Source organism: Sinocyclocheilus rhinocerous, unplaced genomic scaffold, assembly GCF_001515625.1.
Source record: "Sinocyclocheilus rhinocerous isolate Xijiao unplaced genomic scaffold, SAMN03320098_v1.1 scaffold1523, whole genome shotgun sequence".
NCBI classification, from domain to species: domain Eukaryota; kingdom Metazoa; phylum Chordata; class Actinopteri; order Cypriniformes; family Cyprinidae; genus Sinocyclocheilus; species Sinocyclocheilus rhinocerous.
In genome coordinates, this window is record NW_015641012.1 from 190,826 (window position 1) to 203,590 (window position 12,765).

The window sequence follows — 12,765 nt, forward strand, 5'->3', positions numbered from 1 at the left end:
AAATAAACTATTCAAGTCATGTGGTGATTTTTGTTTTCATATCGCAATATATATAGCAGAAAAATAAAATATCGCAATGTGAGTTTTTTCCAATATTGTGCAGCCCTAGTTTTAAGCCAGCGCTTTCCCATAATCTACATTTGGAGTTTCTTGTCCTGCGTTATTTAAAGCTTTTGATTGTGGTCAGTCACGGTCAGTGGGATTGTGTAGTGATTGTCAGTGCAGCTGTGTGGTTGGTGTTGAGTGGCGAGTTAATTCTGCCTTATGGTCATACGGGAGCTAACGGACAAGGACTTCTGGTCACGCAGAGCCGCGGATAGATTGTTTCTCTGACCAAGCCTGAGATGGGAAAATGCACATAAGGAGAGATATGCATCTGTATTTATTTGTGTAGTTGTGTTAGTGGTTTGTGTTTCTGTGTATTGGTGAGGCTTTGTGGCAGGACTGAGCCGCTACGGATGGAGGAACACATCAATGCCTGTCTGCACTTTGCTGCGGCCTTCAGTTTGTAAAAGCAAACAACAATTGAGTTTATAAAAAAAGTACTTCGAGTGGATGGGGTGAGAAGAAAATGCAGTTCATTAGAAAAATAGCATAGCCTTACACATGACATCTAAACAAAAGGCTTCTTCAATGAATGCTTTGAAACCTTCAAGTACACTTGCCCCATAGACTTCCATTGTAACTGAGGGACAAGATGAAATCATCTATGGTAATGAATGTCCTGAATGCTGTCCATAGAGATGAACTTGCATTGAGTTCAGGATATTTCTGTAATGCTGTAGTAGTATGGTAGTTCTCCACAATGCTAGTAAACTTCAGCTGTTATGTATAAGGTCTGGAGAAGCTGACAGACTTTGCTGTTTAAGGACAATAGAGATCTCATAGTGTCAGGTTCATGGAGAAAGAAGATCCTGTGTCCTGGAGACTTACATGTACAGACATGCTTCTGCTTTCACAGACCTGAGAATACAGATGTAATGACTGCTGTCTGCATGAGGAAAAACAATGATACAGTTTACGTGTAGTATTTGGTGATTATCTTTTTTCAAGAGTTCTGTGGGTGTGCATTCTTTGCAGGCGTAATCATAACCACATAAAAAACACAAAAGATTTCTTTGCCATTGGTAAAGACTACAAATAGCTTACTTGTAATGTTGTTTTGCTGGGTAGATTACTTACAAATTGTAGTTCGATACTGATTCTAAATTACATGACAAAAATTGTAGTTAGTAACGTAATCCATTACATGACTTATTTTAGGTAATACGTGTAGTATTTGGTGATTATCTTTTTTCAAGAGTTCTGTGGGTGCGCATTCTTTGCAGGCGTAATCATAACCACATAATAAACACAAAAGATTTCTTTGCCATTGGTAAAGACTACAAATAGCTTGCTTGTAATGTTGTTTTGCTGGGTAGATTACTTACAAATTGTAGTTCGATACTGATTCCAAATTACATGACAAAAATTGTAGTTAGTAACGTAATCCATTACATGACTTATTTTAGGTAATATAATCAGACTACTTTTAGATTACTTTACTTTTAGATTACTTTTGACCCTAACTCGTTAATCACATTGATTGAAATCTTGTACCCAAACTGATCTAAAAATACAAAGAGAAAGAAAATATATTCCATTCGCTGTTATTAACACCATAAATTACATTAAAAACTGGGGTTCATGAAGGAACTGCAGTGGGTTTGTAAGTTGAATGAAACGCTTACAATGAAATCATACAAATGTAAAATTAAAGAAAATAATTTTAAAATAACAACAATCAAAATAAAACACTTACTAAAAAAGGTCAACTATTTGTTTACCTGCATGTCATGTGACCATGAAGAGAACAGTGAACATGCAAATGTGTTATTTAATTATTAACTTCTTACCTTAAAATCTCAGGTGTGCTTAATCTGATGACGTAATCCATGTAATCAGTCACTACCCAGCTCTGCTGATGGGATAGGAACCTAAGGTGGAGGCAAGACACAGAGTATGCTGACCATATAAAATTGTGCAGCATTTTGAATGTCACAATAATGAAATGAAGTACACCTGGACCTGAAGATCCGTATATGACCTGGCCTCAAGCATAACCTACTGACACAGGTGCAGGTGGAGATGACAGCAGCAGATGAATGTAAAAAACTGGGTTTCATAGGCTGATGTGACGTTGACATCATGTCAGAGGGAATTAAAGACAGGTTATCTCGGTCCTGACAGGTGCAGCCTTTTTTTACCCACTCGAACATCCAGCTACACTCATGAAATAGCTCTGTATGGGTCAAACTTCAGTCACTCATCGTAGCTGTTTATTGAGCGTGTTTTACTCTGCTCCGTGGGGAATCTGGGCTTCATTTCCCATTCCCAGTGCATGCTGGTCCTCTCCCAGCACGAGCTGTGCTCGCTGGAGCGGGACTGACTACTGTCTGTCTGTCTGAATGGGACGTCTTCAGAGCTTTGCTCTGCGGGGTAGAAAATGGACAGAGGCGCCAGAGATTAGACCCTGGAGACGGCTGTCATTCACACGCCTCTTTCATGTTTAGATGTAAAAGTTGGCACGCTGGAATGCTGCTTTTACAGGAGTGATATAAAACCATCAATTGTGTTTGAAGATCATCACTGGTGTATCAGTTTTTGTCAGCAGGCAAGCATGAACCTTAGTATTGCTCATAGCTGTATTAGGGATTTAAACAAACTCCTAACTAGAGAAGGGACTATAAGCGAATTTCGAAATATTAATAACCAAAAAAATGAACTGAATCATGGTGAAATTTGATAAATAGATATATTCTCTGGCAATTTGATAATAAATAAAATGGCCTGTTAATAATCAATATCTCCCCGTTGCTTCCTTCTGCACTGTTTCAACCATACAATAGAGGGCGCAATCTCCATCTTGTGTGCAATAGTTGCCTTCAAACACATTTCAGTTATATGAAAAAGTGATTGAGAATGGTGAAGCTACACTGATAATGCTAGACAGCACTTTGACTATCATGTAAAGTGCAATAAGACATTGGTTCACTAACAGATAACTCTTTATGCACTGGTTCTTTTTAATGAGTCAGTCAAAAATTCACAAAAAAAATTTAGCCGTTTAGATCAGACTCTGAATCAGTCACTGAATCATTCAGAGTCGTTACGGAGTTTCACAACTGACTCCCTCACTAAGCCAATCGGTGGCGTCCGATTTGAAATAACCCAGGAACTGGGTATACTTTAGGTTATATCAGATATGCGCTCAATGTACTTGTGCTTCTGAACAGCCATCTTTGTTGAGTGATTCTGTAGTAAGTTGTTTGGCTATGAAATGTTTCATTCAATTATATTGCTTGTCCTGCAACTGATCAGCCTCAATGTAGCCAACTATTTGTTTGTGATAGGCCTGGGCAACATTTTCATTAAAAAATACCATAATATCCAGTTACATCATCCAAAAACTGCATTCCCCCTCTAAAAACACATTAGCAACCTAACAGCAACGTCCTGGCAACCGTTCACATCATCATGGAACCGATGAGTCAGTCAAAAATTCACAAAAAAAAATTAGCCGTTTAGATCAGACTCTGAATCAGTCATTGAATCATTCAGAGTCGTTACGGAGTTTCACAACTCACTCCCTCACTAAGCCAATCGGTGGCGTCCGATTTGAAATAACCCAGGAACTGGGTATACTTTAGGTTATATCAGATATGCGCTCAATGTACTTGTGCTTCTGAACAGCCATCTTTGTTGAGTGATTCTGTAGTAAGTTGTTTGGCTATGAAATGTTTCATTCAATTATATTGCTTGTCCTGCAACTGATCAGCCTCAATGTAGCCAACTATTTGTTTGTGATAGGCCTGGGCAACATTTTCATTAAAAAATACCATAATATCCAGTTACATCATCCAAAAACTGCATTCCCCCTCTAAAAACACATTAGCAACCTAACAGCAACGTCCTGGCAACCGTTCACATCATCATGGAACCGATCTAGCAGTCATTCAGATCACCCTAGCAAGCACAGAGGAACTTCATTAGCAACTCATTAGAACGTCCTAGCAATCCACACTACCCTAGCATATTGTCTTCACATAGTGAAAAATGGAGTACTTGTGTGTATTTTGAAGTGAAATAATGTTGTCCAAATGAATTATGGTAATGTTAAATGTAAATGCCCACTTTTTGTACTCTTGGTTCATGATGCATGCTCATACAGGTATTCATGCACTCGTCTTGCATGCTTTCCTTCAGTAAACGCTGTATTTCAGTAGTATACAATTCAGGGGCTTTTTGCTATAGCCACACTTTGATCTGAAATGAAGCCAGTGCCAATAGTTTTACTCAAATACATAATGGTTAAGGTTATTGTTTGGGTCCGAGAGACTGGTCAGTGTTAAAAGGTCCAGTTCTTGTCTGGTCTGGTCTGTCTGTCTGAAGCACACCTGGGCGTCTGGCCTTGAAGTTCCAGCTGGATGAAAACAAAGAACGAACTGAGAGTCTGAGGGAGGCGTGAGGGGGTGTTCTGCTTTTTCTCAAAGCTACATTCTTTCACCTGCGTTTCAGCATCTTAATAATCAACATCACAAGTTGTCCGTCTGGACCTGTAAGCGCTGGCACTGATCTACTAGATTAGATATTTAGGTTATCTTTCCTCATGCCTGTGCTTTGTTTTCTTCTCTCGATAGTGATCCTGGTGCAAGCCGCCTCTTTCTCTTTCACCAAGGAGCCAAAATCCCAGGATGCCTTGCATGGGCGCAGTGCCATGCTGCGGTGTGAAGTAAACGACCCTCAAGGTGTCATCTACTCCTGGAAACACAACGGAGAGAAGGTCACCGATTCGGAGAGACGATTCCTGGAAGGAGGCAACCTGAAATTCATTGCCATTGACCGAACGCTTGACTCAGGAAACTTCCAGTGCTTTGTCTCAAAGAACAGCACTGGTGAAGAATACCACACCGGCGAGACCTCATTCAACATCAAATGTGAGTGTACGCTCAAATGTTCCCCTCTTTCTGAGTCTGAACAAGTCAAACTCCCTGTGTTTGCTGCCTCTGGTGTGTAAAAACCTTCCTAGCCACTTCACCCCCTTTGCGACTACAGCAAGCTAAGCAACGCCCGCGTGAGAGAAGATTATTTTGAGCCAGTAAGTGGAAGCCAGACAAAGCACTCCTTTATGCCCAATTCCAAGATTAATTGGTTGAAATGCAGCGTCCGGCTGCTTATGTCCGATAACAAGTAAGGTCAGCTGAATAGAGAGGCCTGTTTTGCGGCGAGCACAAAGCATGAACGTGTGAATGGGGGAGTTTGTTTTTGATAATGAGCGCCGAGAGTTTGGACAAGGGTTTTTTCAGCCATCTCCTGATCATCAAACTGTTAATCTTTAACATGTCTGTGTTACAGGGTTGGAAAGTGGCATAGTGAGTCTGAAGAGTCCAGAATCAGAGGCAGAGATTCAGAGCTCCTCTCAAGTGGTACTACGGTGCAACATAGACGGACACCCACGGTGAGGAATTGCATGTCTGATTCTAGGGCTGGGACAACAAATCGATGTATTGTGTCCGATAACTCTAGATTCGTGGATCGATTCTGAGATTTTCGGAATGCATCATGATTCTCTCTTGAATCAATTCTGAGTTTTTAACAGCAGATGGCGCTCTAGGCTAGTTTTTATCCGCACACTCAAATGCTTGCGAAGAAGAGCTCTTGTGTGTTTGGCTGAGTAATGTAAGTGGTTAAATGTACTTGCACATCAGCTTTTATGCTTTATGATGCAAGATTAATGTAAACACAGCCCACTGTGAACATCCCTGTAATTCGCTTCAACATTTTCGAACTTTATAAATGATTATTGTAGGTTCAAGTGGTGCATGTGTAAGGAACTGGAAGCAAGCAGAATACGGCTATTTCTAAAGCGCGCAGTGCCATCTGCTGTTAAAAACTAAGCTCCGAATCGATTCAAGAGAGAATCGTGATGCCTTCGGAAAATCTCAAAATTGATGCAGAATCATTTCTCGATTCGCGATGCATTGATTTATTGTCCCAGCCCTATCTGATTCCTAGCCTTCGATCAGAAACATGCTGTAGATGTGGGTGCATTTAGCTACACCAGCTCAATTTCACGTCACTGAGTTTCGCAGTTCGTAATGCAGAGCAAGTACTCCTTGTGTTCTTGTCGTGAAGGTCAAGGTGTACTTTATTTTCCGCACTCTGCTCTGTCTGTCACAAAATAGTATACTCTAGATCAGTGGTGTCCAATCCTTCTCCCGGAGGGCCTATGTCTTGCAGATGTTAGCTCCAGCCAGCTCCAACACACTTGTCTGGAAGTTTCTAGTGAGCCTGAAGACCTTAATTAGCTGGTTCAGGACAGTGGCCCGCCAGGAACAGGTTTGGACACCCGAGCTCTTGATGGACACCTAATGGACCTTTTTGCTTTTCTCTGTGGACAAGTATGGGGTGCTTGTGGACTATGTGCTAGGAAATCAGTGGACTATGCTGACGATGATAATTATGCCTCACACACACTGTCTGTGAGCCAGAGCGGAATGTGGACAAAGGAATTACACTTTCTGTTTAAGGCACAGGTGTCCAACTCTGCTCCTGAATGGTCACGAAGTTTAGCTCCAGTCCTAATTAAACATATATGAATGAGCTAATCAAGGCGTTCCAGAATACTAGAAACTTCCAGGCTGGTGTGTTGTGGCAGGTTGCAGCTAAATTCTGCAGGACAGTGGCTCTCCACGAGCAGGTTTGGACACCCTTTTCTTAAGGGGTGTGTAACTTTTATCTAGCTACCCGAATAACAACACATGCATTGCAAATGTATGGCCAAACACTCACATCTGTGATATCCCGAATAACACATCTAATATTCCAAAATTATGTGTCACATAGCAACGGCAGAGTGATTTTTGACAACATGCCAACAAATTGCATGGAGAAAGGGCTTGTGATCATCTTTGCATTGATTTGCAATCCACTTGTGCTCTTTTTTTCCCTCACAGTTTAATTGGTTGTTGGTCATTGTTGCTGTCTTGCTTGATGGAGACTGCAAGTTATAAATTAATCAGAGCATCTTTGACTACTTGGAGCACACTATAATCTAGAGATTTATGTAATCTAAAGTAGCCAACCCTGCTTCTGCAGGGCTACCTTCCTGAAGACTTCAGTTCCAGCTCCGCTCCAACACACCTTCCTGTTATTTTCAAGTAACCCTGAGCACCTTGATTAGCTAGTTCAGGTGTGTTTGATTAGGGTTAAAGGGATAGTTCACCCAAAAATGAAAATTCTGTCATTAATTACTCACCTAAACCAGCGGTGGGCAACTCTGGCCCCACGAGATCCACTGTCCTGCAGAGTTCAGCTCCAACCCTAATCAAACACACCTGATCCAGCTAATCAAGGTCTTCAGGATCACTAGAAAGTTACAGGCAGGTGAGTTTGATCAGAGTTGGAGGAAAACTCTGCAGGAATGTGGACCTTGAGGGCCCTGAGCTAAACTCTGCAGGTCCCTGATCTAGAGGAACTTCTCATGCCATTTTCTCAGCTATAGTAACCCTGCTCCTGACTCAATCTATAGGCCAACCAATCGCTGGCACAAAGATGGAGCACTACTATCAGAGAAGAGCTACAAAATCAACAACAAAGACAGAACGCTTACACTGCCGAACGCCAGTCCTGACGACAACGGGGTCTACTACTGCTGTGCGAAAAATGCAGCGGGCCATGCGTGCAGCAATGACAACTTCACCCTCAACATCATAGGTTTGTGTGTTTGTACTATTGTGCTTCTTTGAGAATCTGTCACTGTTCCCGTTGCATAATAAATGGTCTCGATCGCTTTCTGTAGATAAGAGTTTCCCTCAACCGGTGGTGAAGCCAGAAGATTTAGTAGTCATGAGGAACGAGGAAGCACTTTTCCACTGTCAGTTCACAGCCGAACCGCTGCCTACCGTTGAGTGGTACCATGAGAACGAGCCGGTGGCCAACAAGAGCCGGTACGACACTTTAATTCAGTTTGCGTGTAATTAGAAGAAATGTGTGCACTTCTTTATAAAGTTTGAAAGAGTTCAATTTGCGCAATTTGAATATTGCAATGTTAGAATCATGTGACTTAACTGAGGACTCAAATAGAACAGTTTATTTGCTCCATCAGAAATTTGTCTTTTAGTGACAATTAATTTACAGTTATCTTTACCCTGCGAATTAGCACGTATTTTACCACTGACCTCTATCTTTCCCACAGCATCTTCATCCTGAGCAATGGATCGCTCTTAATCACTCAGGTGAAGCAACGAAACACAGGCCTGTATAAATGTGTGGCTCAAGGGCCCCGTGGCCCCCCTGTGTCTCTCGAGGCCTCTCTGCGAATTGCAGGTAACAAGCTCAGACCTGTTCATGTGCAGTTAGACATGCAGTGATGTAGGCGCTAGACATATTAAAAGGCTTTGTTATAATAGCCACTAGAACCATGATTTGCTACTTACCGGGTTTTTTTTCAAAATCTAATGAAACATATAATAATAGAAAGAGTACATTTCTTCACAGAGTACTTTGTCAATCTTTAGAATGCTACCTGCATATAAATGAACTTAAACCTCACAGATATGAATTAAAATCCACAAAGCTCCTATTCAGGTATGCAATCGTCAAGTGAATTTGGAAGCAGACTAAGAATTGTTCAATTCCCTTCTGTTCAACCCTAATAAAGTTTGCACTGCATCTCACTCGTACTGTCTGTAGAGAGGTCTGGCGTGGGCCTCACTGACTGGTGAACTCTTGAAGTCGATCTCCAGAGCGATTATCTGCGGCTTCAGTGGTGAAGCTCATCTAATCCCTTTCTGTTTACAGCACCTGCCTGGGTGCTTTTACAGGACCGAGCGGCTTACACAGCTCAGATGTCATTGTTTTCAGTGAAGAATGGACTGTTTGGAGCCCTTCTCAGATACCTCACATTACATGCTTCCATGCTTCGCTCTCAAACCTGTTTCTTGTCACCTTTTCTCCTCAGAAATCGAGGAAATGATGCCTAAACAGTCCCGAGTGTTTACCGCAGACTCTCTGGAGCGGGTGACGTGTCGAGCGCCCCACGGACACCCCGAGCCAGAGGTTTGGTGGGAACACGCGGGACAGCGAGTTCCAGCCGAGGGACGAGTGCACCAGGACGGACTAGACCTGATTTTCTGGCCCACTCGTGGCGAAGACTCAGGAACCTACACCTGTTTTGCACAAAACAAGGCTGGACAGAGGAAACAAGAGTTGACTGTCACTGTCGCAAGTAAGAAACATCTGCAAATGTGAAAGCAAGTGCATGTCCTGTGGTGCATTACGTGTGCTCAAGGCGGTGACAGAGTTTCCTTCAAATGTCTGTGCAGTAACTAATTTGCTCAGTTGTTTAAACTGTTGCTATGACTGAAAGGTTTTCCTGTCTGGCTAATACTAAGAATGCAACACGGATGTAACACATTTCAGAACAATGCAAAAAAATCTAGCTTGTTAATTTGCGTCCTCCAGTAGCATGTGTTTCGGGCCCTACTGTCCTCTACTGAATATCTCACATTCCACCAATTTCCCTTCATCATGACCCATACTGTCTTATGAATTAAAGTCCTGTAGGTAATCTATAACACTAAGAAAGCCTCTCAGTATGACACAACAGGGCCTTTCAGGACTTTAAATACATTACTATTCTCAGTCTAACAACTTCCCTTAGAGACTTGTCAGCTGAAGTAACCAGATTTCATTTTTTTAACTGTGATTTTTAGTGTGATGCAACAGGGTTTCAGAGCAGTAGTCCTGGTGTGGAGATGTTTAATGGAAAAATTAAAGGAGAGAAACCATAGTAATAATGTTATTATTAATGTATTGCACTATTGACCTACTGTTTAAATGAATCTGTCTAAAATCATGCCAGCAACGTGGTAAAATTTACTAGCAGAGTCTAAAATCATGCTAGCAACATGCTAGCAGAGTCTAAAATCATGCTAGCAACATGGTACAACTTGCTAGCAGAGTCTAAAATCATGCTAGCAGTCTAAAATCATGGCAGCAACATGTTAGCAGAGTCTAAAATCATGCTAGCAACATGCTATCAGTCTAAAATCATGCTAGCAGTCTAAAATCATGGCAGCAACATGTTAGCAGAGTCTAAAATCATGCTAGCAACATGCTATCAGTCTAAAATCATGCTAGCAGTCTAAAATCATGGCAGCAACATGTTAGCAGAGTCTAAAATCATGCTAGCAACATGCTAGCAGAGTCTAAAATCATGCTAGCAACATGGTAAAACTTGCTAGCAGAGTCTAAAATCATGCCAGCAACATGTTAGCAGAGTCTAAAATCATCCTAGCAACATACTAGCAGAGTCTAAAATCATGCTAGCAACATGGTAAAACTTGCTAGCAGAGTCTAAAATCATGCCAGCAACATGTTAGCAGAGTCTAAAATCATCCTAGCAACATACTAGCAGAGTCTAAAATCATGCTAGCAACATGGTAAAACTTGCTAGCAGAGTCTAAAATCATGCTAGCAACATGGTACAACTTGTTAGCAGAGTCTAAAATCATGCTAGCAACATGGTAAAACATGCTAGCAGAGTCTAAAATCATGCTAGCAATGTGGTAAAACTATCTGTCTGTCTGTCTGTCTGTCTATCTATAAGTTAGATTTACCTGCATAAATAATAGGACCTGGGTGTTGCTAAGTGAACTGACTTCCCTCAAAGAGACGAAGTAAAAATATTTATTTTCCTTCACCAGATGTCTGCTGTAAAACTGTAATGTCGTTTAAACTCTTGTCCGTTATTGCTGCTGTGATCCTAAACATCTGCTCTGCGTGTCCAGCCAAACCGGAGTGGATCCAGAAACCCGCGGACAGTCAGCTGGAGGAGGGGCGCGCTGGATACCTGCACTGCCACACACGCGCCACACCTGAACCCGAGGTCACATGGTACCGCAACATGCAGCCAATCAGCGCAGAGGTGAGTGGGACAGTGATGTCATGCCGATATCATATTCGCAACACAATCTCTAACTGCGTCCTGAGGCGAGAGGAACCTTGTGATGTCTCTGAAAAGGAAGATGTGGTGATTTTTCTGCTGGGGAAAGATGATCCTCTGCTGCACAGTGGATCCTGAAGTAAACATTAATGTAGTAATCATGTTGTCACACGCTCTCTCGTTTTCAAAAAGGACGTTCGCTTCAAGCTCTTCTCGAATGGCACGCTGCGTATAAATAACGTGGAGGTGTACGACGGCCACCTGTACAGCTGTGAGAGCAAAACGGAGGCGGGAAAACTGAACGCCCAGGCGCGGGTGTATGTGCTTGGTGAGGAGCATTTGTTGTGTGCTGTTTTATTTCTAAATTTAACTGCTGCTTCATAGTGGGTTTTTAAATGGCTGATGCCAAGGTGGCTGGGATAATGCCTATATATAAAAGCCACTCGAGGCTGTGTGTTGCAGAGCACTTCTCACCAAGCATTCACTGTTGCGGTATCTGTTTCAGAGCGTCTGAAGTTCACGCCGACGCCGCAGGCCTACCAGTGCCTGGAGCTCAATAAGGAAGGACATCTGCAGTGTTCAGCCAAGGGCCGACAGATCCCGACCATCCGCTGGATCAGGACAGGTCTGGCTGAGAAGATTGACTACCACTGGGAATTTTAGCCCAAAAGATGTTAAGAGTGTTGAATGTGGTTCCCAAACTCCTGTAGCATTCTTTGGCTATTCCTCAAATTTTGGTCACATGACACCTGAGACTGTCCCTGTCAAAAGTTATTAAAACATTGTATTTGATCAGTCAGAAATCACACAATTTTAAATGCTTGATATACCGAATAATTAAACTCATAACTCAATTAAATAAAAGCCAACTTTCAAGATCAGCCATATTGTCAAAAATTTACTTGTGCAACACATAATATACACAGTGGATAAAACTTGGAAACTTTTTGATATTCCAAAAACTGAAGAGTTTGGATTTAATAAAAAAAAAAAAAAACATTTTATGAAAGACTTTATAAAAAGTATTTTAAATAATCGCCAGAAGTGAAAAGCTACAACATGGTCGCATGACTTCACATTACTATCACTAAGCTTATCAAGCTTTATTTAAAAAAAAACGTCCTGATAGGTATCTACTGTGCTTAGAGAAAAGCAGCTGTAAAGCCAGACAAGTGATTTGCTTGATGCCATTTAAATGAAATGCCATGAAATGAAAATCTTAAATGCATGTTATAGATCTTATTGTGAGCAATTCATCCTTGTATTTTTTGACTTCGTAACGTTTAATCAGAATGTCATAACCGGACCTTTTGGTGAAAATGTCAGATGTATGCAGGACTTTCCCAATCATTATTCCTGTCCAAGCTCACGTTCCTCTGCCTCCACTTTTGAGAGCAGTGCCCACATCCCAACATCCAGTCATCACTGCATGTGTTGCTACATAGAACCAAGTCCCATCCTACATTTTTTCATTTTTGATAGTCCATTTCAGTCGGATGCACGTCGCGATACAGAAGAAAAGATCTGCCGCTGCTTCCATTTTTTTCGCAACTTAAATGTCCCTAACAACTTCTGTAGTCCCATTTAGCATTTAAGCTTTTTTGAAGACACATAAAAGTTTAAAAAACACAAGTGGAGTATTATTGAGTTACTTTTATAAAACGGAGAGTTCCGGTCCTTGATTCTGATTGGCTGAGCCGCGTTCGAAGCTGTTGTAAATTACTCTACAAACATACACCTTTGTTTACTTTGTGCAGTGAAGAAAGCTTTACATTGTG

General features: G+C 41.6%; 1 protein-coding gene across 1 annotated transcript in view; it reads left to right on the forward strand.

Moving 5' to 3' along the window:
- The window catches only part of LOC107753495 (inactive tyrosine-protein kinase 7-like), a 40,679-nt gene that overhangs the window by 22,896 nt on the left and 5,018 nt on the right, over nucleotides 1-12,765 (forward strand). The window contains exons 2-10 of the mRNA XM_016569648.1: nucleotides 4,680-4,976; nucleotides 5,395-5,497; nucleotides 7,571-7,755; nucleotides 7,841-7,988; nucleotides 8,237-8,367; nucleotides 9,002-9,268; nucleotides 10,833-10,969; nucleotides 11,180-11,315; nucleotides 11,493-11,612. Of these exons, the coding sequence (XP_016425134.1) occupies nucleotides 4,680-4,976; nucleotides 5,395-5,497; nucleotides 7,571-7,755; nucleotides 7,841-7,988; nucleotides 8,237-8,367; nucleotides 9,002-9,268; nucleotides 10,833-10,969; nucleotides 11,180-11,315; nucleotides 11,493-11,612 (1,524 nt within the window). The remainder of the gene's footprint in view (nucleotides 1-4,679; nucleotides 4,977-5,394; nucleotides 5,498-7,570; nucleotides 7,756-7,840; nucleotides 7,989-8,236; nucleotides 8,368-9,001; nucleotides 9,269-10,832; nucleotides 10,970-11,179; nucleotides 11,316-11,492; nucleotides 11,613-12,765) is intronic.